The sequence below is a fragment of the Lactuca sativa genome, chromosome 6 (assembly GCF_002870075.4).
Source record: "Lactuca sativa cultivar Salinas chromosome 6, Lsat_Salinas_v11, whole genome shotgun sequence".
Classification (NCBI taxonomy): Eukaryota; Viridiplantae; Streptophyta; class Magnoliopsida; order Asterales; family Asteraceae; genus Lactuca; species Lactuca sativa.
The window spans coordinates 60,170,492-60,192,949 of NC_056628.2; the positions used below are offsets into that span (position 1 = coordinate 60,170,492).

At 33.6% G+C, this 22,458-nt stretch overlaps 2 protein-coding genes across 2 annotated transcripts; one reads left to right on the forward strand and one right to left on the reverse strand.

The window, feature by feature from the left end:
- Positions 1-2,183: 2,183 nt before the first annotated feature.
- LOC111897759 (aspartic proteinase 36) lies at positions 2,184-7,585 on the reverse strand. The gene is made up of 10 exons (XM_023893710.3): positions 6,860-7,585; positions 4,782-4,911; positions 4,430-4,683; positions 3,493-3,720; positions 3,248-3,413; positions 3,095-3,168; positions 2,920-3,016; positions 2,767-2,833; positions 2,593-2,664; positions 2,184-2,381 (listed from the first exon to the last, which is right to left on the reverse strand). The coding sequence occupies exons 1-10, from the start codon at positions 7,132-7,134 to the stop codon at positions 2,227-2,229; spliced, it is 1,518 nt and encodes a 505-aa protein (XP_023749478.1). The 5' UTR covers positions 7,135-7,585; the 3' UTR covers positions 2,184-2,226.
- Positions 7,586-16,309: 8,724 nt separating this feature from the next.
- LOC111897787 (receptor-like protein EIX2) lies at positions 16,310-19,151 on the forward strand. Its single transcript, XM_023893738.3, has one exon. The coding sequence runs from the start codon at positions 16,367-16,369 to the stop codon at positions 19,034-19,036; it is 2,670 nt and encodes an 889-aa protein (XP_023749506.2). The 5' UTR covers positions 16,310-16,366; the 3' UTR covers positions 19,037-19,151.
- The last annotated feature ends 3,307 nt before the right edge of the window (positions 19,152-22,458 follow it).

Here is a 22,458-nt window from a genome sequence, read left to right on the forward strand (position 1 = left end):
GCGGGAAGAGTTCGGGATGATTGGTACACTTGTTTTATTAGGATTGTAATGATGATGTTTTTGAAATACTGATTTTATTAAATTAAAAATGGAACTTTTGGGTCTTATTTTTGGGATGTTACAATTTATATCATCATTGCTCTGTTGATAATGACTAACCTATAAATTAAATTTAGGTTGAAAAATAGTCCACAAAGATTGATATGCCCATGTTGAAGAACCCATTATTATAGCATTGAACTCCTTGATGGAAGATACACATATCCTTATGATGCCTTTAGACCCAAATGAAAATCATGGGTCCTTCATGCCCACATCCCCATAGCATGGATGATTCCCTTAATGATGTCATTATCATCATATATATCTTTAGGAATAGACAAGTACTAGTTCGCCACCATTTTGCCATGAGCAGGCGATAATGCCTTTTTAGGATTCCACTTTTGGGAACTACGACCATGGATATTTTTGGTTAAAGATTTTCTAACTCTTTATGTGTGTTAACACTTAACACGTTATTATGTTATTGAATGTGTTAAGGTTTGTGTCCATTGTCTACATATTATGGTATGGGTGCCATTGTTTATCAAGTGTAGTACATGTAATGTTTAATGGATACCGACCAGTTTTTCAATACCCTACACTTTGGATCAGAGAAAATTTTATTGATCGGGCAACTTACCCACCTTGGTTTGATGTTGACTTAATATGTATGAATATATATTATATAAATACCAAATAGCTTCTAGCCCAGCGATCAGGTGTTGAGGTCGAAGGTAATTACATAAATTTATGTAGATTGGATTTTCCGTTCAAAAGAATAATTACATAAATTTATGACTCTCCAGCTCCATGGTGTGCAACCTTTTAGGTGATATCGACTATTGCACGAAGGTAGGGATCTATCCTATCTTGAGGAAGAGCTTCAGAAACTACCTTGTTTACTATTTCCTAGAAGGGTACCGACAATCCACCCAGAGAGGTCATGCGTTCAAGTCTCATTAGGAGACATAGGTGGTGTTTAGAATTAGATTAGGACTAGGATAGTTTGTCGTTTCAAAAAAAAAGCACCACTATATTTAATGTGGGAACTATCTGGTTTTGCTTTTGTCATTCCGCGGCCATACATGTTCCATAGTTGATTGGGTTGGAGAATCTTTTTTAAGAAAAAAAAATCTTTTTCCTAAAACTGTCATATAAGGTTATAAGGTAATGAGAAAACCCTTAACTTTTTTCTTGATTTAGACATAAAAAAAGATTCACTTAATTTTTATAAAAACACATATTTTTAAAACCTTAAAAAAAATTATAAGATAAAATATTCAGTAAAAAAATTCCAATTAGATATTACAACAACATATAGTAAGATATTATTTGCAAAATTTATGACGTTCTTTGTTGCAAAGTTTTTGCAATAATTTGCAGATTCAGCAACACTTTTGATCACAACTTTATGACTTCTTCAAACATGTACAACACAAATTTCAATTGAATGCAAGACTTATGTTATCACCATCTTTTTTACGAGTCTTCTAAGTAGGAATGGATGGAGATTTCTCTTCTCTTTGATCAGCATTGCAAGAAATTTACAAAATACAATGAATTGTTAAACATAAATACAATTTGGGTTTTGGTTTGATCATCATTAAACAACGAGAGATTGGGAAAATAAATCAACAATTGTACTACATGCTATGTATTATCTTAACTGTTGTGCAAAAGAGGCAACCATAGACAGAATAATCATATGCACGGTGATTTCTTGTGTATCTACCATGTACTTATGTTATGTATAACATCATCCATGAATGTTGTTGATAAGCAAATATGTCACTTATAAAATTTGATTTTTAGATGATGTATCATGTAGTACTACGGGTGGTAGTCTGATAATTTCAATCAATTATTCGTTAGAAAGATTATACAATGAAAGGGAATTGCTGTTATAAAACTTTACAATGAACAATGTGTAACTTATATATACTTGTGTCACATATACAACAAAAATTTTGTACAGGAATTTGTTAGTCTGTTATTTCCTAGCTCACTAAGATCGAAAATTGACATACCTACTGATAAATAAATAAAAGGTGCCATGTGTGTGTGATGATTAATACTATAATATATATATATATATATATATATATATATATATATATATATATATATATATATATATATATATATTACACAAACAAAAATATTTACTTCTAGAAAACTAAGATGTTATGATGAGAAACAATAAAATACCAATAAATGTAGCATGTAAGCAAGAATCATGATGAGGGTCAGTTGATAAGGTTTGTGCTGCAGTGAACTGCTGCTACTTGAGATTCTTCTGCGACCACTTGATGTAGCAGACACGTTAACAGGTGTTCTACCTGATAACAAGATTCAAAATATTACAATCTTTTTTGTTTGTTAATATGTGTAGTGCATCATGTGTAGTTTAAGGACTAATTATGTCAATTATGTATAGTTGGGATAACAAATACAATGTAAAATCCTACTCTTCTAACTAATCAAAATTAGAGAACTAGTTTTTCTTTTTTCACCTTCAATCAATCAAGAATTTTATGTTTAAGGACTTACAATCGTGGTCTACCCATCCAATTCGTTGAGCACCCAAGTCATAAACGATAGCCTTGTCTTTCAAAACAATGTCTGCATGAAATAAGAACACATAATTAAAAAGGTAATCAAGAATATAAAAAATTTAAATTTAAATAAAATCTTCATATGTCACTGCTTGTAAGTTAATTATACCTCCTAAAATCGTAAGTCCTTGACCCTTAACCTTCTGAAACCCTATACACCATGCCAATCCACCATCCTAAACAGATGTAATTCTTGTTTGTAAATTCCCTAATTTTAAAATAAAAAAAAAATAACTTATGATAATATTTAGCATGGAAATACCACAGTGTTTTGTTCCAAAAGGTAATTATCTGGTTTTAAATTCATCGAAGCATCACCCTCAAAATTGAAGCTCACAGTTGGAAAGATCTCAGAGACACTGAAATAAAATTAAAATAAGATTAAATGGAAATACTAAATTCACTAAAGAGCTATGAAGTTTCAAGATAAAAAAAACCTATCGTTAGTTAGATAACACTGGTATCCCTTTGCATCAAAAGCTTTTACAGATTGAGGAACAAACTTTGTAATCTAAACATTATGCAAACTCATTAGTCATCAAGATCAGCAACATAAAGTTTATGACATATTTACCCTTTTTCATACTTACAGCATCCACAAAAGGATTGTAGGCCTCTTCTGTCAGGTATCCAAGTGTTGTTCCAGAATCAATTATGGTTCCTTTTCGATGTTCTGATATTTCAAAAGCTGATGGATCAACTGGCAATGTTTTGTCATTGACTGAAATACTAGTCATATGTAGATTATAATGTGGCCTACATGCACAAAACAAATGATCAAAGGAGTAATATTTTGAAGAACCCTAAAATTTATTTTGAGTGAAAGAAAACTTACTGTGATGGAATGAGTGGTGAATAGACCATTTTTGGATTCATTATTTGACCAAGAACTAGAATGCCACCACCATCACCACCACCATCAAGACAATGGGAGAATGCATCTGGAGCTGCCCCTTTTGAAGCAAGTTGTGAAATTACGGATAAACCCTGCTGACCAAAACCAAAGATCCCGTTGACCGCTCTCTCGGGTTCGGATAACTCCCCAGATTGAGATGTGCTACAACTGTTCTATAAATATGTTAGGGTCTGTTTGGTATGATGGAATAGAATCATAAAAGATATGAAAGAACAATGTAATTGAACGAACAAGGTAATAGAATGAATCATTACATTCCATCATCATGCTTGATTGACTTAAAGAGTTAAGGGAATGGAATGAGTTATATTTGACATGTTTATTACGTATAATTAGAAAACTAAATGAATTTAAATTGATAAATAAAGAAAATATGTTGTTTTTGAAAAATCGCTTTAATGAAATAGAGATGTGTTGCTAGATATATTGCATATAAAATATTTTACATTGTTTGAATATATGCTATATGTATTTAAAATAGTAAACAAATCCACTTAAAGAATTTTTTGTTATAAAAATAAAAAATTAAATACCATGAAATCTAAAAAGAGAATTGTGACAAAAATAATTTTGTTAACTTCAGAAAAGAACAAAAAAAATAATTTAGTTAGAGTTTCCATTCCATCAAAGAATGTAAAAAAAATAATAATGCTAATAAAGAACCTTCTCCAAAATCACCCAAGGAGAAAGGAATCACTTTCTATGAGAAATGTCACATTCCATTTTTTTTTGTTGTAAACAAACATGAATTTTCATTCCAGTGCAACGTTTAATTCCATTCCCTCTTCGATTACAGGATACCAAACACTACCTTAGATCAACAAGCATAATTGTAAACAAGTTATTAACTACTCACCCAAATATCACTTTGGATGAAGCATTTGATGAAGGGTTTGACTCATCTGACATCATTTCTAAATGAATTAAATCAGACGCATAATAACCCGCTGTTGCACTTCCATCTCCATATTTAAATTTGTAAATGCAACGGGTGCTTGTATGTGAACAATCTGCATCACCAAATTTCATTCCTACAAGACACATATCATCTGAACATTTGACCAAAGAAGATGTTTTCGAGCCTTCATGATCATAAAACTCAATTGGAACCTGTTTCAGTATGGAAGGAAAGAATAGTGTCACAGTTAGTTATTCAAAAGTCAAAGTCAATGAATCTTTTTACAAATGAGAACTTGAGTAAGTAATACTTTGAGTCCACTAGATGTAGGGCAACCTTTACAGTCTTTACAACTGACCCACAACACATCACTTCCCGTGTCCACTTGTACATAGTATTCCTTTGGAGGTGAACCCAATTGCACTTTTGTATAATAAAGCCTACATATACAAAAAAAATATCTTCAAAATAAAGAAACTGACATATCAAACAACAAAACAGCAGTCCCTTAATTCGGTACAACCCAATTTGATCTAACGGGTCAATTTAATAGGTTGTGTTAGGGTTAAGCTTTCCAACCAGATGCCAAGTCCCCCAACCCATATAAATATATGTTTTTAATTTAATTTTATATTTTATTTAATCTTATAAATTAAAAAAATATAAAAGCAAAATCCTAAAGTCATAGAACTTTGAAAAATTAATTTGTAGTTGTGTGTGTGTGTGTTTTTTTTTTTTTTTACTTCGAACAATTATTTGGGTTATTAACTTGTTTAACAAGGTTTAAATTTTAAACACTTTTTATACTATAATCCATAAGGAAAAGGGTGTTGAGGATAGTTACACACCGTATAAAGGTGAGATGGTTAAAGTGGAGGACAGTGACATGAGTTTTGTGTGACAAGAAGATGCTAGTGAAAGTAAAGGGAAAACCTTGTAGGGTGGCGAAAAGGTCAGCTTTGTTGTATGGATCCAAATGTTTTGTCCGATTAAGAAGGTACATGAGAGGAAGATGGAGGTCATAGAAGTGAGAATGTTGCGTTAGACATATGGTAGAGCATTGTTGTACGTGATACAAACACGTCAATGAGGAATTCATTAGGGGTGGCACAATTATTGAGATATTGAGAAACGGAAGACTATGGTGGTGTGGTCATGTCTATAGGAGACAATTGGTTGTTGATATTAAAAGTGTGGAGTCCTTACCAAGGACATGAGCTGAGATAATAGAGTATGGAGTTAGCCCTTACCAAGGACATGAGCTGAGATGGAAGTGGGAAGATTACATGAGGTTAGACAGGAGTTAGCCCTTACCAAGGACATGAGCTGAGATAATAGAGTATGGAGATTTAGAATTAAGGTACGAGTAATATTAGCATAGTCTAGGGTCTAGCTCCCTCTTTATTGTTAGTTCTTGTCGGCCAATTCTCACTTTCTTACTCTTGTTTTTCTATTTAATTACATCATGTGTAACTAGTATATTCTTTGGACTTCCTCCTTATATATGGATCCACTACTAGCATATTTATTCATGTTCTACTTGTTCACCCTTGCTCCTCTTCATGTGTGTATTTTCTTTTTTGTTTTCGGTCTCTTTATTCGGACGTACCATTTTATCACTCAATAGCGGTTGACGTTTTATATGCAAAGATCTTATCGAAGGATATCTTTGATGTGGGCATGATTACGAAACTTTTCTTTTACATATTTATTTGTGTTTGCATTTTTATTTTCTTTTTTGCCAAAGGCTTCTACAGAACATGTCTCTCAACCCTATGGAGGGGTTGTCGACCATCCTACCTCCCTCTTACCTCATTTGTATGGGACTCGATTAATGTTGTTGTAAACATTTTTTATCCTATGTAAACTTTGAAATTTAAATAGGTCAACCAAGATCCAACCGTTTATCATATAACAAATTGGTTTGAGAAAAAAAAAAGTAAGCTAAGGTCAACCACGGGTCGAACCGTTCATCTAAGAAGTTGGGTTGGGTTGAAAATCTCAACCCGCTTAATTATACAAATCAACCCAACCCGACCCATTTCCCTCCCACCCTTAACTGCTCGTCCTTCCAATGAAAACGAGGAAAAAAAATTGCATTTTCTATAAAGACCCGGAATTGAGGCACCTAAATATCAAAGGAAAAAAATTGCATTTTCTTATGAGTAGAGGAGATAAAAAAAAATTACGAAAATGTGGAGAAATTTTGAAAAAAATTGGGCACGAAATTTATTCAATTTAGGATTGTATACAAAAGAAATTAAACTAATTACAGGAATCGAAGGGATGAAGCGCAACTGCTTTCAACTTTTTATATGTTTTAAATGAAGAAACATAGTATATCACAATCGAGAGGATGTATTAAGAAGAAATAGATTAAGGAAATACCCAACACGATAAGGATCAAAAGTGCCCTGAAGTGGGAAGTCAATAACATCTTTTGTAGAAGACGATAATTGCTGCTTCAAGAATCTACTGTGCCTTAGATTATCTCTATCTCTAAGTTTGCTCAATTCCATCCGTTGATTGTGCGGAAAAGCTCTTTCCAGTTTAAGAGTCGCCGGAGCCTTACACAGAACAACCACTCCCTGCAACAGCACGGCGACAACAATGCCGGAAAATGTCCAAGTTGCCGGTCTTCTGGCCATTACAGAAGCCCGCATCCCTAGTTTCTCCTTGCTTTTACCCTTTTTCTTTGAGACCTTTTATCAAACAGCAAAAAGGCAACACAGAATCGATCAATTATACACGTCGCATGGATTGCGAATGTGGGAAATTCGTTAATAGGACAGATTCAAAGTGGAGAGGTTAATTTGGGGGGTTTCAGAAAATGGATTACGTTTGAGTGATGAAATGTGAAATCCATATTCGCTTTGTATAAATCATTGGTGTTTGATCAACAATGACATGAACCCCAAAAATTGAAAAGGCAGCGAGATCACACCCACCAGAATTTTCTGAAGACGATACGAATCCCGTTTTGATTTCCTAAAAAATCTCTCGCCATGGATGCGTTATGTTTTCTTAGATTTGCCATAACGAGAAGTTCGTTCTTGCTACAATCCTTGACTTGGAGTAAATTTCAATAAATGGCCCATCATTATTCATCGACCTTCACTTTTCATCTACATATTCTTGATTATGTTGCTACAGTCCTTCAATAATATTTAGGATGGGGTTGGCAAAAATAATTGTTAGCTGAAAGCAGGTAGTGTGTAGCGGGTAGCTGGTAGCGGGAAGCTGTACTTTTATTTGTTATATGAGTGTTTGACAAAAGTAACTGGTAGCTTTTAAAATATATAAAATTACATAAAAGGACAATTGATTAAAAATAAATAAATATATAAATATATTTTTAAGGGTAATTATGTAAATTGATTTCAAAAGCTCAGTAACGTTTTGTTAAACGCTACAGGAAGTAGATTTTAGATTTGGAACGTTTTGTTTAAACTAAAAGTTAAACGCTCGTATTGTCAAACGAAACTTTTTGTTTAAACTAACGCATTTTGTCAAAAACTAAAAGCTAGAAGCTCCCAAATGCTTCCAAAAGCTTCATGTCAAACACGCCTATAGTATTTACAAAAGAACTACATAACATTATGAACAAAAAAGCAAACATGACACGTTTTTATGTAAAATGCCATGTGTAAAATATTTAAATGGTTAAACATTAGTTGTGATACATGTATTTGATAATTAAAATAAAATTAACACAAGAGCATACGCCCCTGTATACTTGGTTTAACCAGTGGCGGATCCTTTATAGGGCCAAGGGGGCCATGGCCCCCCTGATTTTTGAACTTATAATACCCAGATTTTATGTAAATGATTGATTTTTATATTTACAGTATTTTTCTGGCCCCTCTCGTTCATTCTTTATAAACAAAACAAAAAAAATCAAAAGGTAGTTCATAAAATTAGGAAACTAGATAAGTTATCAACAAAATGACTAAAAATTACTAAAAAGAATCAAAATTAATCATATATTAGGGGGAAAATGACTCTTGAGGGTAATTAACTTTTGCGTTTGTACTCATTTGGTCCCTTTTTTTTTTAATTCAATATACCATCGAACTTGTTGTTGGTGTTTACCATAGCCCTTTTGACCGGCTTTTGACCTATGATAGCCGGTCAAAGGGTTATGGTGAACACAAACAACAAGTTCGATGGTATATTGAGTACAAAAAAAAGGAAAGGGACCAAATGAGAACAAACGCAACAGTTGGTTACCCTCCTGATTCATTTTCCCTTTACTCATTTACAACAAATCTCACATCATCTCCTACTGATATTAATGACTTTATGAGATTCATTCTTGCTTCTCTTCAAAACATAACTCACGAAAGGATATTATTCATGCATGTACAACTTTGTAATGCACTTGAATATTTGTTAGAGGAATCTTGACTAAGTAGGCGCATTTCATGACTACATTTACATTTGCAATCAAATGATTTATCATATCATGGATTTTAGACAAGTCTACAAACGAGTGGAATCACAAGTGCTGTGATTTTTGAGTTTACTTAGCTTTAAGATCGAACTCATGGGATAAGATACAACATCAATATGTACAATATCATGCTGCTTTTGTAGACACATCACCATAATATTGTACATATTGATGTTGTATCTTATCCCATGAGTTCGATCTTAAAGCTAAGTAAACTCAAAAATCATAGCACTTGTGATTCCACTCGTTTGTAGACTTGTCTAGAATCCATGATACGATAAATCATTTGATTGAAAATGTAAATGTAGTCATGAAATGTGCCTGCTTAGTCAAGATTCCCCTAATAAATATTCAAATGCATTACAAAGTTGTACATGCATGAATAATGTCCTTTCGTAGGTTATGTTTTGAAGAGAAGCAAGAGTGAATCTCATAAAGTCATTAATATCAGTAGGAGATGATGTAGGGTTTGTTGTAAATGAGTATAGGGAAAATGAATCAGGAGGGTAACCAACTGTTGCGTTTGTTCTCATTTGGTCCCTTTCCTTTTTTTTTTGTATTCAATATACCATCGAACTTGTTGTTTGTGTTCACCATAACCCTTTGACCGGCTATCACAGGTCAAAAGCCGGTCAAAAGGGCTATGGTAAACACCAACAACAAGTTCGATGGTATATTGAATACAAAAAAAAAGGGACCAAATGAGTACAAACGCAAAAGTTAATTACCCTCGAGAGTCATTTTCCCTATATTAGGATACCACCTGATTTGGAAACTAAAATCTATAAAATCCAAAAAAAACCTATTGTAGTTTACAATTTTTCTAACTCAGTCTTTAACAAACAACAAACCATAAACTAGATATTAATGCTTCAAAAAAGAACTGTTCACCGGAAAAAAAAACCGGCCACCTCGGAAACTAAAGAATACAAATGTCTTTGTCTCTCTAGTCTTCTGTAAGTTCCAATTTCTAGGATCCAAACCAATGATCAAACAGATAACAATCAATAAGAATAAGAATGGAGTAGAGGAAAGATTAAACCAAGCATGCACACGTTAATATCATAAAAATGTCAGGTACAGATCGGATACACACATACATCACTCTCAAACTGACACTGACACACGATATTTATAGGACCACTAGCTGTACACACGTGTACAACCATACACCCATGTACGACCGTACACTGGGTGTACGGCCGTACACACGAGTCCGACTGTATACAGCCACACAACAAGCTACACACACCATTACAAAGTACAGAATCCTACCAAGACCTATACAAGATGGATGCCTAGCCCAAACCACTATATTATGACCTATCAATTTCTCTCTGTCGTTCACCGACTGTTGTTTACCGTTTGTTGTTGCTTCCTCTTTGCCTCTCCAATTGTCGTTATCCGATGCTTTCTCTACACACCAGACTTTTGCCGACCTCTGTTTGTTCTTATTTTGTCTTCCCACTCCAAAATCCTCATCCTCTGAAGATGTGTAAGTTTTTGTTTCTTTCTATCTCTAATTTATTTGTCTTTCTTTCTCTATTACATGTAACATATTATATTAAAAAGTTAAAAGACATATGAAGCTAGGCTGTAGGTACTTGTTTACTAATGTATTAAAAGCCTCCAACAAAACTTTTTTTTTTATTGTTTTGTAATTTTATATATTATTATATTGCTAAACATTATAGCATAAATCTTACAAAAAATTAATTTGAAATTAGGATAATTTAGTTTGTTAAAGATGTATATATTATCTTTTATTATATTTATTAAGTATTAATTAATTTTATATTTTTATCAAAATATAATTATCATTGTTGTAAAAGAATTACAATAAATTAAAAATAATCAATTTGAAATATACAATTGTTAATTATTCTTTCATTTGGTTCTTGGTTAATGGTTACTTGTTAGTTAATTATGTTATTTAGTGTATATCAATTAGAAAAAACAAAGTATTGATAGTTTTCTAAAAAAATATGCAAGCTTTTCACAATATTCCGAACAATCATCGTCAATTGTTTTGGATGCAACTACCGCTACGACTAATCATGTTATGGAGATTGAGATAATTAAATGCGAGATAAATCAAAGTATGATTATTTTGATTGTTGTGAGGATGAGTTGAGTGGATAAGAAGGGTAGACGGCTCACGAACCAACCGCTATAACAATAGTAGAAGTGAATAAAAAAGTTCATTATCAAGAACTAATACGTAATTCCTGAAATATGAACTAAGTATAGACCATTATTATGGTTGTAGGTGTTTAGAGAGTTGAAAATCTATTTTAGCCATTCCAGTGGTTTATTTGTGTGTTTGCTACTTCAGGTGAGTTTTCACGGACTTACTTACTATGTAAATTATATGTTATATGTCGGACTAGAGATAGACCTTTTAGAGGGAATCTAGTGGATTCATGATCATGACAGACCTCTCTGAGGGAAGTGGTCAAGACAGTGAATCAGAAGGAAGTGGTCACCAGGTCAATTAGAGATAAACCGCCACAGGGAATATAGTAATTGTGGTCAGTTATGCTAGCATGCTAATAGTTTTATGTGTTACTTATATATATTCAGTTATATATGCTCAAATTTATATGTATTCGATTATAAGTTTATGTGATCAGTTAGATGTTATGTGTAAGTTTCAGAATGCTTATCATTTATATAGTGATTAAGTGTATGATTAGTCGCTACGTCTTAGTCTTACAGTTATGACTTTTTTATGAAAGAGAGAAAGAGTTCACCCAAAAACTCACTCCAAAATGGAAGCCTTGGGTCTCATTTTATACTTACATGCAAGCAGTGTTGTAAAAATCCTGACTGGGTCCTGATTAATCTCATATTAATCCCTAGGCGTTACACGACAAACTGGAAGGTGTCTAGGGATTAATCCCTACCTACAAAATGAGAGAACAATAGCAAATGATGAAATTTTAACACTTTGAAAAAGTTTTATCTCAACATAAACGATTTGAGAAATTATTAGTGTTGTATTAATCATATTAACCTATTTTTGTTATGATATTAGTTGTATTTACGAACTTTGTTTTGATATTAGTCATCTTTAATTTTTAAAAATTCAATGAAATAGTAGTTTAAGGTCCTCGATTAATCTATGTCTAACCGATTAATCACTTAACCCCAATCCACCAATTAGCAATGTTTTAAAAACTGGTTTTTTAGTTGAACTGGTATGATGACCGGTTTCCGGTTGAACCGGTTTAACCGGTTCGACCGTCGGGTTAACCGGTTTCTATATTTTTTATGTTTTTTCCAATTTTCGTACACATAAATACATATATAAATAATGAATTTGATGTTTACAAATTCAAACATTAAAAATACACATGAAAATAAGCTTTTGATGAATCCAAATACATTAAAATAACACATAAGTTCTAATGTTTTACATCAATCCATATACATCAAAAAGAAAATAAAGTATAATACCGTAACGATATATAATTTTAGATGAATATAAAGACATCAAAAAACTTTTATATAATTTACCATATGTTTTTATTTAGAGAAAACTAAATAGATATGACAAAAAAATCACTAAAGTTTATTATGTAAATGGTTTTTTTCATATGTTTTTATTCGGTTTAACTGGTTCAACCGGTTTATTTTGACCGTTTCAACCGGTTTTTCTAAAAACCGCCGGTTTAATCCGATTCAAAAATCAATGTAAAACCGATGATAGTTGAACCGTTCCCTTCCCTGGTTCCCGGTCCAACCGGTTCAAACCGATTTTTAAAACATTGCCAATTAGCTAACTTCGGCGTTTTTAAAACCTTGCATGAAAGCAGTAAGCACCAACCCTTATAAATGAAAGTATGGGATAAAGGAAAGAGTCTTGGATGTGTAAGAAGTTGTTTCACAAGCAACCTATCCTATTTAGGGGGTGTTTGGGATCATGGTTGTAGAACTCGCTACTCGGTACCTACTCGGCCGACTACCGAGTAGCGAGTACTCGGGGAGTACTCGGATTCATTAATTCATATATAAATATTTTTAGGGAAATTATATATTTCAAAATCATAAGTTAAAACCATAAGTTGAATGAAATATATAACAAAATTAGATACGTCTGAATACACAAAAACTAAAAAAAATACAAAATGGTCTAACTTTGTGAATAATTATTGAAAATTTAAGATATATATGTAGTAATAATCACATATGTGTGTGTTCAATAATAAATCATTAAGTATACTATGCATATTAATCATTGAGTTGGCCGAGTTTTACAACAGTGCTCGCTTCAATAACGGGCCGATCGGGGAGTACTCGGATTTTGTAACTCGCCTCGGCAAGGGGCCGAGTAGCGAGTACTCAGACGAGTACTCGGCCAACTCGGCGAGTTTTACAACACTGCTTGGGATTTCATCTAAAAACTCTTTTTTAACTTATTGACTTCTTGAAAAGTCAATAAGTTAAAAAATGTTTGGATACCTAATACGGACTTTTAAAACAAGTTTTGGTTTAGCCTTTGAAAATGAGTTTTGAAGAAGTTACAATTTGTGACTTCTTAGAATGACTTATTACTTATTAGAATAAAAAACAAGCAAAAGTCAATAAGTCAACCAAACACTTTTTAACTTACTAACTTGTTGACTTTTGCCAATAAAAAGCTAATCCAAAAACTTTTTAAAAATCTCATTTTCCCACATTCATAAGTCAATAAGTCCTTTTGGGTAAAAATCATTTTTAACTTCAAAATGAAATCCCAAACAATCTCTTACTAGAAAGCTACAACTTTGACCTCACAAGGTCAAATCATGGTGGTCTTCCATTCCTTATAATACACTAGCATATGTACCTTTTATTTATATAAACTAACTTTAAATAAATGGAGTACATAGGTCCAAAAATAGGTACACAACATATAAATCATACATTATGAGTTACTAGTTGTTATTCTCTCTTAGAAAATATTCTTTCAATAAATAATAATTATTTCCTAATTACATATAAGAGTTGAATATATTTATTAATAATCATATTTATAATAAATACTCAATAAGTGACTACTTGCTAAAGGTGTGACCTTATAGGATTATATGTTATTGGCAAACATCACTCTTAAATGATTATTGAGCGTATAGATCCAACACATTGGACATAAGCAAGCATAATGACTTCGAAAAACTCATAAATCAAATTAGGTAAAGGAAACTTAAGACCAAGGGTAAAAGGAGTCTCATGAAAGAAAATTCATGCATAAGAAACAAAGTCTAGCCTAATCCTTTAATCGGAGGGTCTAAAACGATACCAACAAGAAATCCATGCTTCGATCTTAACAAATCGATTTGTTGCTTAGAAAAAGAACAACTCTCATCATTTGGTTTGCAAGAAGGAATTGATCCAGAAAGTATCCATAGTCGATGAAGTTAAAGATTAAGCTAAGAGACCAATATAGAACATACCTGAACACTATCACTATTGACATCTTAGGATTTATTTGAAGATAAAGGTTATGAAATGACAAGGATTAAACCCTATTTATATTGCCTTAAAAGGATAACTACATCATAAAAAACGTTGATGTTTCATGATAACAGTGTCCCATCATGATTTATCAGTTTAATTTTGAATTTTAAAATCTCATCCTTTGAAATTCCCTTTGGATGCAATTTTAGAGGCAATCGTTGCGAGTCATATTTTGCATCTTGTATCTTAAAGTTTCTTAGGATCTTGAATATGTATTATCAAACAAGGAAAATTTTATACATACCCCCAATTGCTTTGTGTACCTCATTCCCAATGTGAGTGTAATAGTGCTTGTGTACCTCATTCCCAATGTGAGTGTAATAGTGCTTGTGTACCTCATTCCCAATGTAAGTGTAATAGTGCTTGTGTACCCTATGATGTGACAATTTATATGAGGGGGGTACATATAGTAGCACCCCAAAAGCTTATTATTATTATTATTATTATTATTATTATTATTATTATTATTATTTATCTTTTTTACATGAGCAACTATAAATGAAAAAGACCAAGTCAAGTCAATATCTAGTCAAACACAACTTGCAAATCGCAATGAGAGTCAATAACGTTCAAGAGAAGATCAATGATAATCCTGGAGTTCTAGCATAGTTTGTTAACTAATGTGATTTGTATAAATAGCATATCAGATGACACAAAAACACACACATCCTAACACTTTAAGACTGATCACTCAATGTACTCACTGTCAAATATTATGTACTAATAATTCTTATCAATAAAGAAACATACGCAATATGACATTTTCATCTCGTGGTATTATGTCGGATATCTTAATTGATCAAGGGATTTCCTTGTAATATATTTTGTTGTTTGCTATCTACATCATTCCACCGTCTTGAAACATTTAAAAACATCATAACGCTAAACAAATTTATCTTGATTCTTTTTTTTTTGACCAAAATACATAGTACTTAAAGCTTTTGCATATCTTTAACATTTTCAGATTTTGCATCAACATATCCCGAAGCTTTTGTAAAAAACCATTATTTTTTTTAGTTATCAGTAGAAAATATGAGATAAATCATCCAATACTAAAATCTCCTTTAATCACTCCCCATTAAATTTATATGCCAAAATTATGGATGCTAGATTTTGATGTCGATACAGAAAGTCGTTGCTTTAATCTCCCAATGTCGTCGCTGCCGACATCCAGGCCCACTGTTGTCTTCTTCTTGGTTTTCCACCAGGTAAACTATCGGCGTTACTCAGCGCATTTTTTCTCTTCCTCTCTGTTCTCCATTTATGTTCCTGTTGAGATTTTTTTTTTTAATTGACATGATAAATTAGATATGTTTATTCTGAAACTTTTCTAATTGATATCATAAATCTGTTCGGGATATCAAATGCTTTGAGGATATGATGAACTGTGAATCGTGCTATATGGGCATTAACATAAAGTGTTTAAGAAGGGATGGGGAATACGAGATTCATGAAATAATTACTGTTAAATTGATAACAGAATTCAATGTATGCGTCTACATTCTTATTTGCTTGTATTGAATAAAGGTTTTGCACTTTTGCTCTATGTAACTGATAACAGTTGTAAAATAAACAGTAATTTTTATTTAACATCACTTTTATACAGAGACCCAAATAATATAATTACTATTTTCATAGGTAGATTTATACTTAGATGTCATTAGTTTGTTTGTTTTGTGATTTATATCACATAATTTTGAATACCAAAAAATATCACAATATAGGAAAACCTATATATAATAAATACAAGTTTCGAAGACTTGCAAGTCTTTGGACGTCGATTCCAATTTCATTATTGCATGACCCACAGAAGCAGACACCAATATGAGCCACCCACTTAGAATCATTATCTTCACATTCGATATTATATAAACCCTCATGGGGAAGTTCATATATCCATCAATACAAGCCAAAAATCATTAAGATTTTTTATTTACATTATGAATCCTTGTGTTTTTATAATTTTCTCACTTCTCTTGCTCCTCCTTGTGACTGCAACTGCCAGCCAATTAGGAGGAAATGATAGAAATATGAAAACGTGTTTGGATAATGAGAGACATGCTCTCCTTCTTTTCAAAGCCCCCCTTCATGACCCCAATGATACTCTCTCTACATGGAGAGCTGACCAACACGACTGCTGTAAATGGAATGGAGTCACATGCAACACCCAAACAGGTCATGTCACAGAGCTTGATATCAGAAACCATGATCTTGGAGGTGAGATTAGCCATTCGTTGCTTAACTTAACCTACTTGAATACTCTTGCTCTTTCCTTCAATTCTTTTAATGGAACCATTCCCACCTTCATTGGTTCTTTGAGTCAATTAACTTACCTTGACCTTTCCGAGAACTCTCTTTATGGAACAATTCCTCCAGAGTTTGGAAACCTCACCAACTTGCAAGAGCTTCATCTTGATTCTGTTGGAAGGTGTAGAGTGGAAAAGGTAGAGTGGTTGTCTCATCTCTCTCAGTTGGAGGTACTTGTAATGGATGGGGTTTCCCTGTCCAAAGCAAATCATTGGGTAGATGTAATTTCAAGTCTCCCAAAACTCTCATGGTTAAGTTTACAGAGATGTGAGCTGTCACAGGTGATGTATCCATATTCTTCATTTCTCAACTCTTCTTCTTCATCTATTGTTAAGCTTTTTCTCAATGACAACAATCTCACCTCATCCATGTATCGTTGGTTGTCCCCATTAACCACCAATAACCTCCTTTCTCTTGATCTCTCTGGCAACATGTTAGATGGGATACCCAAATATTTTGGTAACCTCTGTAGTTTGGAATATTTGGTATTTTATAATAACTCTGCTGTTGTCAAATTTCCTGATTTTCTCAACAACTTGTCTGGATGCACATCGCTTTCATTACAATCCTTGCATGCTGTGGAAAGCCAATTTGCAGGGTCATTGTCCGATGAGATCCAAAAGTTTTCATCCCTATATTCTTTGGACCTTTCTCATAATCACTTAAATGGAAGTATAAGTGAGAAATTGTGGGAACTACCCATGCTTGAAATTGTTATTGTTTCCTTTAATAATCTTACAGTTCCTTCCACACATCACTTGTCAAACATCTCTTATGTTAAATATCTTGATCTGAGCTCTTGCAAGCTGTTAGGACCCCGCTTCCCCAAATGGGTTCAGACATTAAAAAATCTTAACCGTCTTGATCTTTCCAATACTGGAATTTCAGACACAATTCCTCTTGAGTTTTGGGACATGTGGCCTTCTCAATTAGAATATCTGAATCTCTCTTTTAACAACATTAACGGTAAAGTACCAGATTTATTATCAAATTTTGCTGACTATTCAGTGATAGATTTGAGTTCGAACAACTTTAATGGCCAAATACCAAAGCTCTCTTCCGCTTTGGCAACATTGGATCTTTCCAGAAACAAATTCTCTGGAAGAATCTCCTTTATATGTCAAATTGTTGATGGGTGGTTAGAATTTCTTGATCTCTCTCATAACTCATTCATCGGACAACTCCCGGACTGTTTGTGGCATTTCAAAGACCTAAGAGTTCTCAATCTCGGACACAACAATCTCTTTGGAAGTCTTCCTCCCTCTATTGGATCTTTGATACAACTCCAGGTGTTGTATTTATACAAGAACAACTTCTCTGGAGAATTGCCTTTGTCTTTAAAAAATTGCACGAGTTTAATCTCGTTGAATTTGGGAGCCAACAAGTTTTATGATAATGTGCCAGTCTGGATTGGGGAAAACTTATCAGGTTTGTATGTTCTTATACTAAGATCAAACAACTTCTTTGGAACCATCCCTTTAAAGTTATGTCAGTTAGCTAGTCTTCAGATTTTAGACATGTCAATGAACAATCTCCATGGAACCATCCCATCATGTTTGAGTAATCTTACGAGCATGGTCCACCAAGGAACATTCTCACAAGATGAAGAGATTCAGATATCATATTTACCAGGGCCATATGTTGACCATGCGATGATTGAGTGGCAAGGAGATGAACGTGAATTCTTTAGCACTCTGAAATTGTTGAAGAGTATTGACCTGTCAAGCAATAATTTAACAGGACAAATCCCGTATCAAATTACCAATCTTTCTGACTTAATTTCCCTCAACTTGTCAAAGAACGCTCTATCAGGAGAGATCCCACAAAAAATTGGTGAGATGAAAAAGCTTTTGACATTGGATTTATCACAAAACAATTTCTCAGGGCAGATACCATCAAGCATGTCTCAGATGAGTTTACTGAATTACCTAGACTTGTCATTTAATAACTTGTCAGGGAGAATCCCAACAAACACTCAGCTCCAGTCCTTTCAACCTTCAAGATATGTTGGAAACAGAGGACTATGTGGACCTCCCCTTACCAAAAAATGTCCTGGAGATGAAGAATCAGAAGCAACATCGGTGATTGGTAAAAGTGAGGGTGATGGGGAAGACACAGATGATGAACTCGAACTCTGGGGATGGTTTTATATTGGTGGGGGCATGGGTTTTGCTACTGGATTTTGGATGGCATGTGGGGCTTTACTTCTCAACCGTCGTGGGAGACATGCATTTTTTCAGTTTTATGATTATGTGAAGATGGTTGTGCTCACTGCAAATTTGCAAAAGGCTAGGCAGACATAGTTTGTAATCTAATTTTTTATTTTGTCTTCTTATTTCCCAGTGTACAATGTAAATTGCCAGTGGTTTTTAATCCCCCAATATCAACAAATTTGCCACTTAACACCATGGGTGGTCATTTTCCCCGTGTTGTATGAAATAAGACTCCCTTGATGAAAATTAGAGGTGCACAAAAAAATGGTTTGGAAAAAGAAAAGTGGAAACCTATTCCAACCGGTTTAATACAAACTTATACAGTTTGAAGCGGAACCATCGCTTTAGTACCCTTTTGAAATATTATAACAATAGTTTCAAGCATTTGAAATGATAAAATATTTAATTATTCATTATTTATACATTAAAACAAAACACCCTATTTTGGCTTCCACACAACACTTGCCCAAACCTGTACCCCTACCATTAAACACTTCTGAACTCGGATCATCTATCTTAACATCCTCCCGAAGAAAAGATATAAGATTATGAGCGAATCACATTACTGGCCAGTGGCGGACGCAAGAATACATAGTAGCTGTTGCCGATACATGAAAAATATCTAAAAAAGATCGAAATTTTTTCCACCACGTATAAAAAGCAGATGTTGCCGGTGCAACACTGGACCCACCCTAAAACCGCCACTGATTAGTGGTCCCTGATTGAAACTTATTTTTTCAGTTTTGGTCAGGAAAAGTTTGTCTCTTGTAGTTTTGTCCATGTTTGAGGTTTTTTTTAACATGGTGTTCCTGTTCCAAGTAAAATAAGTATATTTTTGGGCCAAAAGTGAAATACATTAGCTATCGATAAAGATCTGGAGCCAATCCCTTCGTTGAACAGACCAACATGCTTAGGATGTGGAAAGTCTATCAGAGGAGGCTCAAGCCACGTGTCGGGGAGTGATGCCATGAGCTAGTTATTTTGTTGGAAGAATATTATTTAGTGGAGCATGATTTTGAGGTGCACGTCAAGATTTAATTTCCTAAAAATATCACTAAGGAATGTAATCGTCCTTGTGGCTTGGACGAGAAGAACTTCTTGAAGTTGTTTTGGTTTTTACAATTTGATTAAAAATTCATCCTCCAATTTTCTTGTTATTGTGTTAGCTAGGGACCTATAAGTTTTATATAAAGTAAGTATTTGAAAACCTGTTAGGACGATCAAAATGGCAATATTGTAAATTCATGAAATGATTTAGTTTTGTCATAATAAACTTTCATACTACCTTTGCATCATCATCAGAAATGTGAAACGTTCTTCACAGGTGTATATGCAATCCATGGATCTATTACCTAACAAATGAAAAGATTAGGGCTGTAAACGAACGAACACAAACAAGACCTTGTTTATGTTTGTTTATGTTAGCCGAACAAAAGAACGGATAAACGAACCAATTTTCGTGTTCATGTTCGTTCATTTAGCAAATACCTTGTTCATGCTTGTTTGTTGATGTTCATGAACATGCTAAACGAACAGAGATAAACAAAAAAAATTGAAAATATATGAACCAAAACAAACATCTAATATAGTAATGTAATAGAAAACAATTGAACATACATGAACATAAACCAACAGTAAGGCTTAATGAGTAATCACAACACTCATCCCTTATACAAATTATATGCAATACACACAATAACACAGAAACTTCATGAGGTATTAAATCACATATTACTTTACATTTTTCACATAACATATGCTAGCATAACTCTAACTACTATACAACTAGAAATTCCCTCCTTGAGGCTATTACTTGTTATACAAATCATCCTTGTCACACTTTCCTCCGAGAGGCTATTCGTGATCATACATCTTGCTAAAGTACACTTGAACTTCCATCCTAAAGGTATTCTTTAGTAGTATTGCACATACCGACCACACTTCCCTCTAAGAGGCTATTTGTGGTTGTACAAACAATGATCACATAGTCCACATAATAAGAAAGCTTTTGAGATCGCACCAGAGTAACCAAGAAGATGAAATCCACAAAACCAAGCTAGTGACATCGAGTCTTCCTCTAGTCGTTACACAATAATTAACCCTAATTTAATATTTAAAGTAAAACTTTTATCTACACTACCTTATCGACTCTAGGTCTAATAAAAGCTATTATATAGGAAAAATACCATTTTGCCCCTCCAAGACCCAAATTCAACACATCTGACCAAAAGTCAAACCTGGTCAAAAAGTTAACAGTCCACGTCATCTCGCAACGACCAACAATGTGGTGCTACTGCTAGGAGACAAGATAGTCGCGATGCTCAAACATCATGGCATGACTACACCTCATATCGTGATGCGATTTTGGCAAAACACCCAACTTCCAACTAAGTTCTTAATCCTTTAAGACCTAAGCTCTAAACCTCCATAACATATCAACACATAGTCCTAATGGATAAAGTTTCCAACTTTATCCATATGCATGCCCTTAACATCATCATACCAAGTCTAGGTCAAAATGACACCAAAAATCTCATAAACTCATGCATGGACCGAACGACAAGATGAAGTTCTCATCTTTTTTACCAAAATAGGTCCAAAAGACATAAAAATACAACCTTTAAGGCGTTCCTCAAACATCAACCAAGTAACCAAAGTATGCACAAAATCATAGATCTAGACCTAATGGCTCCCAAAGCTTTAAGCTTAAACACTTACAATGGTCCAAAAGATATCCAAAAAGTTAAATTTGACTTACTTCTTGATTCACAAGATGCACTCCCTTCTCCTTCGAGGTGTGTAAAGAAACACGAGAGGCTACAATCAAAGGAGAGAGAGGCTAGGGTGTGCTCCCAAAGGATCTCTAATGTGATGGGGACTGCAATTGACCTAATTCTAGGAGATAAAGCCTTTAAATATGGGATAAAACCCTAATTTCATAGGCTTAAACTACACAGACTTCACATCGTGACTCACTCATTTCGCGTCGCGAACGTCTTAATCCAGTAAGGCCAAAAATTAACTTAATACCAAATTGCTTTTCAGGCCAAAACTAAACCTGTAGTCGAAAGTCTTATACCTTTAGCCCTAAAACCTCATTCCTTAATGTCCAATCTTCATCCCTTAAGACCCAGGATCCCTTCATGATTAAATTCAAGTCTAGTTTTCCAACAAAAGAAACATCCTGAAACCAGATGTTACAAGTCAAACCGCCATTTTAGCGCCAAGATGAATGGTAACTTCATTCTAACGACCATCTTCATTGTATAAAAGGAAGATGGATGTTCCATGCAAACATTACAACTTTCATACTTGAAAATTGATTACTTTGCATTTCCATGTCTCTTTGAAAACACAAAAGTATTGTGTGTTTCTAATTCTAATAAGGTATGTAATCAAAATTGAAGTTACTGGATTATCTCACTTTTGAATCTGTGTACCCTAGGCAATAAGGGCGAATTACATATTTCGGAAAATGATAGAATCATGATCCTTCAAACATCCAATTCAAA

Excerpts from the sequence above, each read along its gene's own strand:
- LOC111897759 (XM_023893710.3), bottom strand. The coding sequence starts at position 7,134 with ATGCGGGCTTCTGTAATGGCCAGAAGACCGGCAACTTGGACATTTTCC. Across the intron at positions 3,721-4,429 it reads TCATCCAAAGTGATATTTGG|TTGTAGCACATCTCAATCTG; the intron begins GTGAGTAGTTAA and ends TTTATAGAACAG. Across the intron at positions 2,382-2,592 it reads TGGATGGGTAGACCACGATT|GTAGAACACCTGTTAACGTG; the intron begins GTAAGTCCTTAA and ends TCTTGTTATCAG.
- LOC111897787 (XM_023893738.3), top strand. The coding sequence starts at position 16,367 with ATGAATCCTTGTGTTTTTATAATTTTCTCACTTCTCTTGCTCCTCCTT.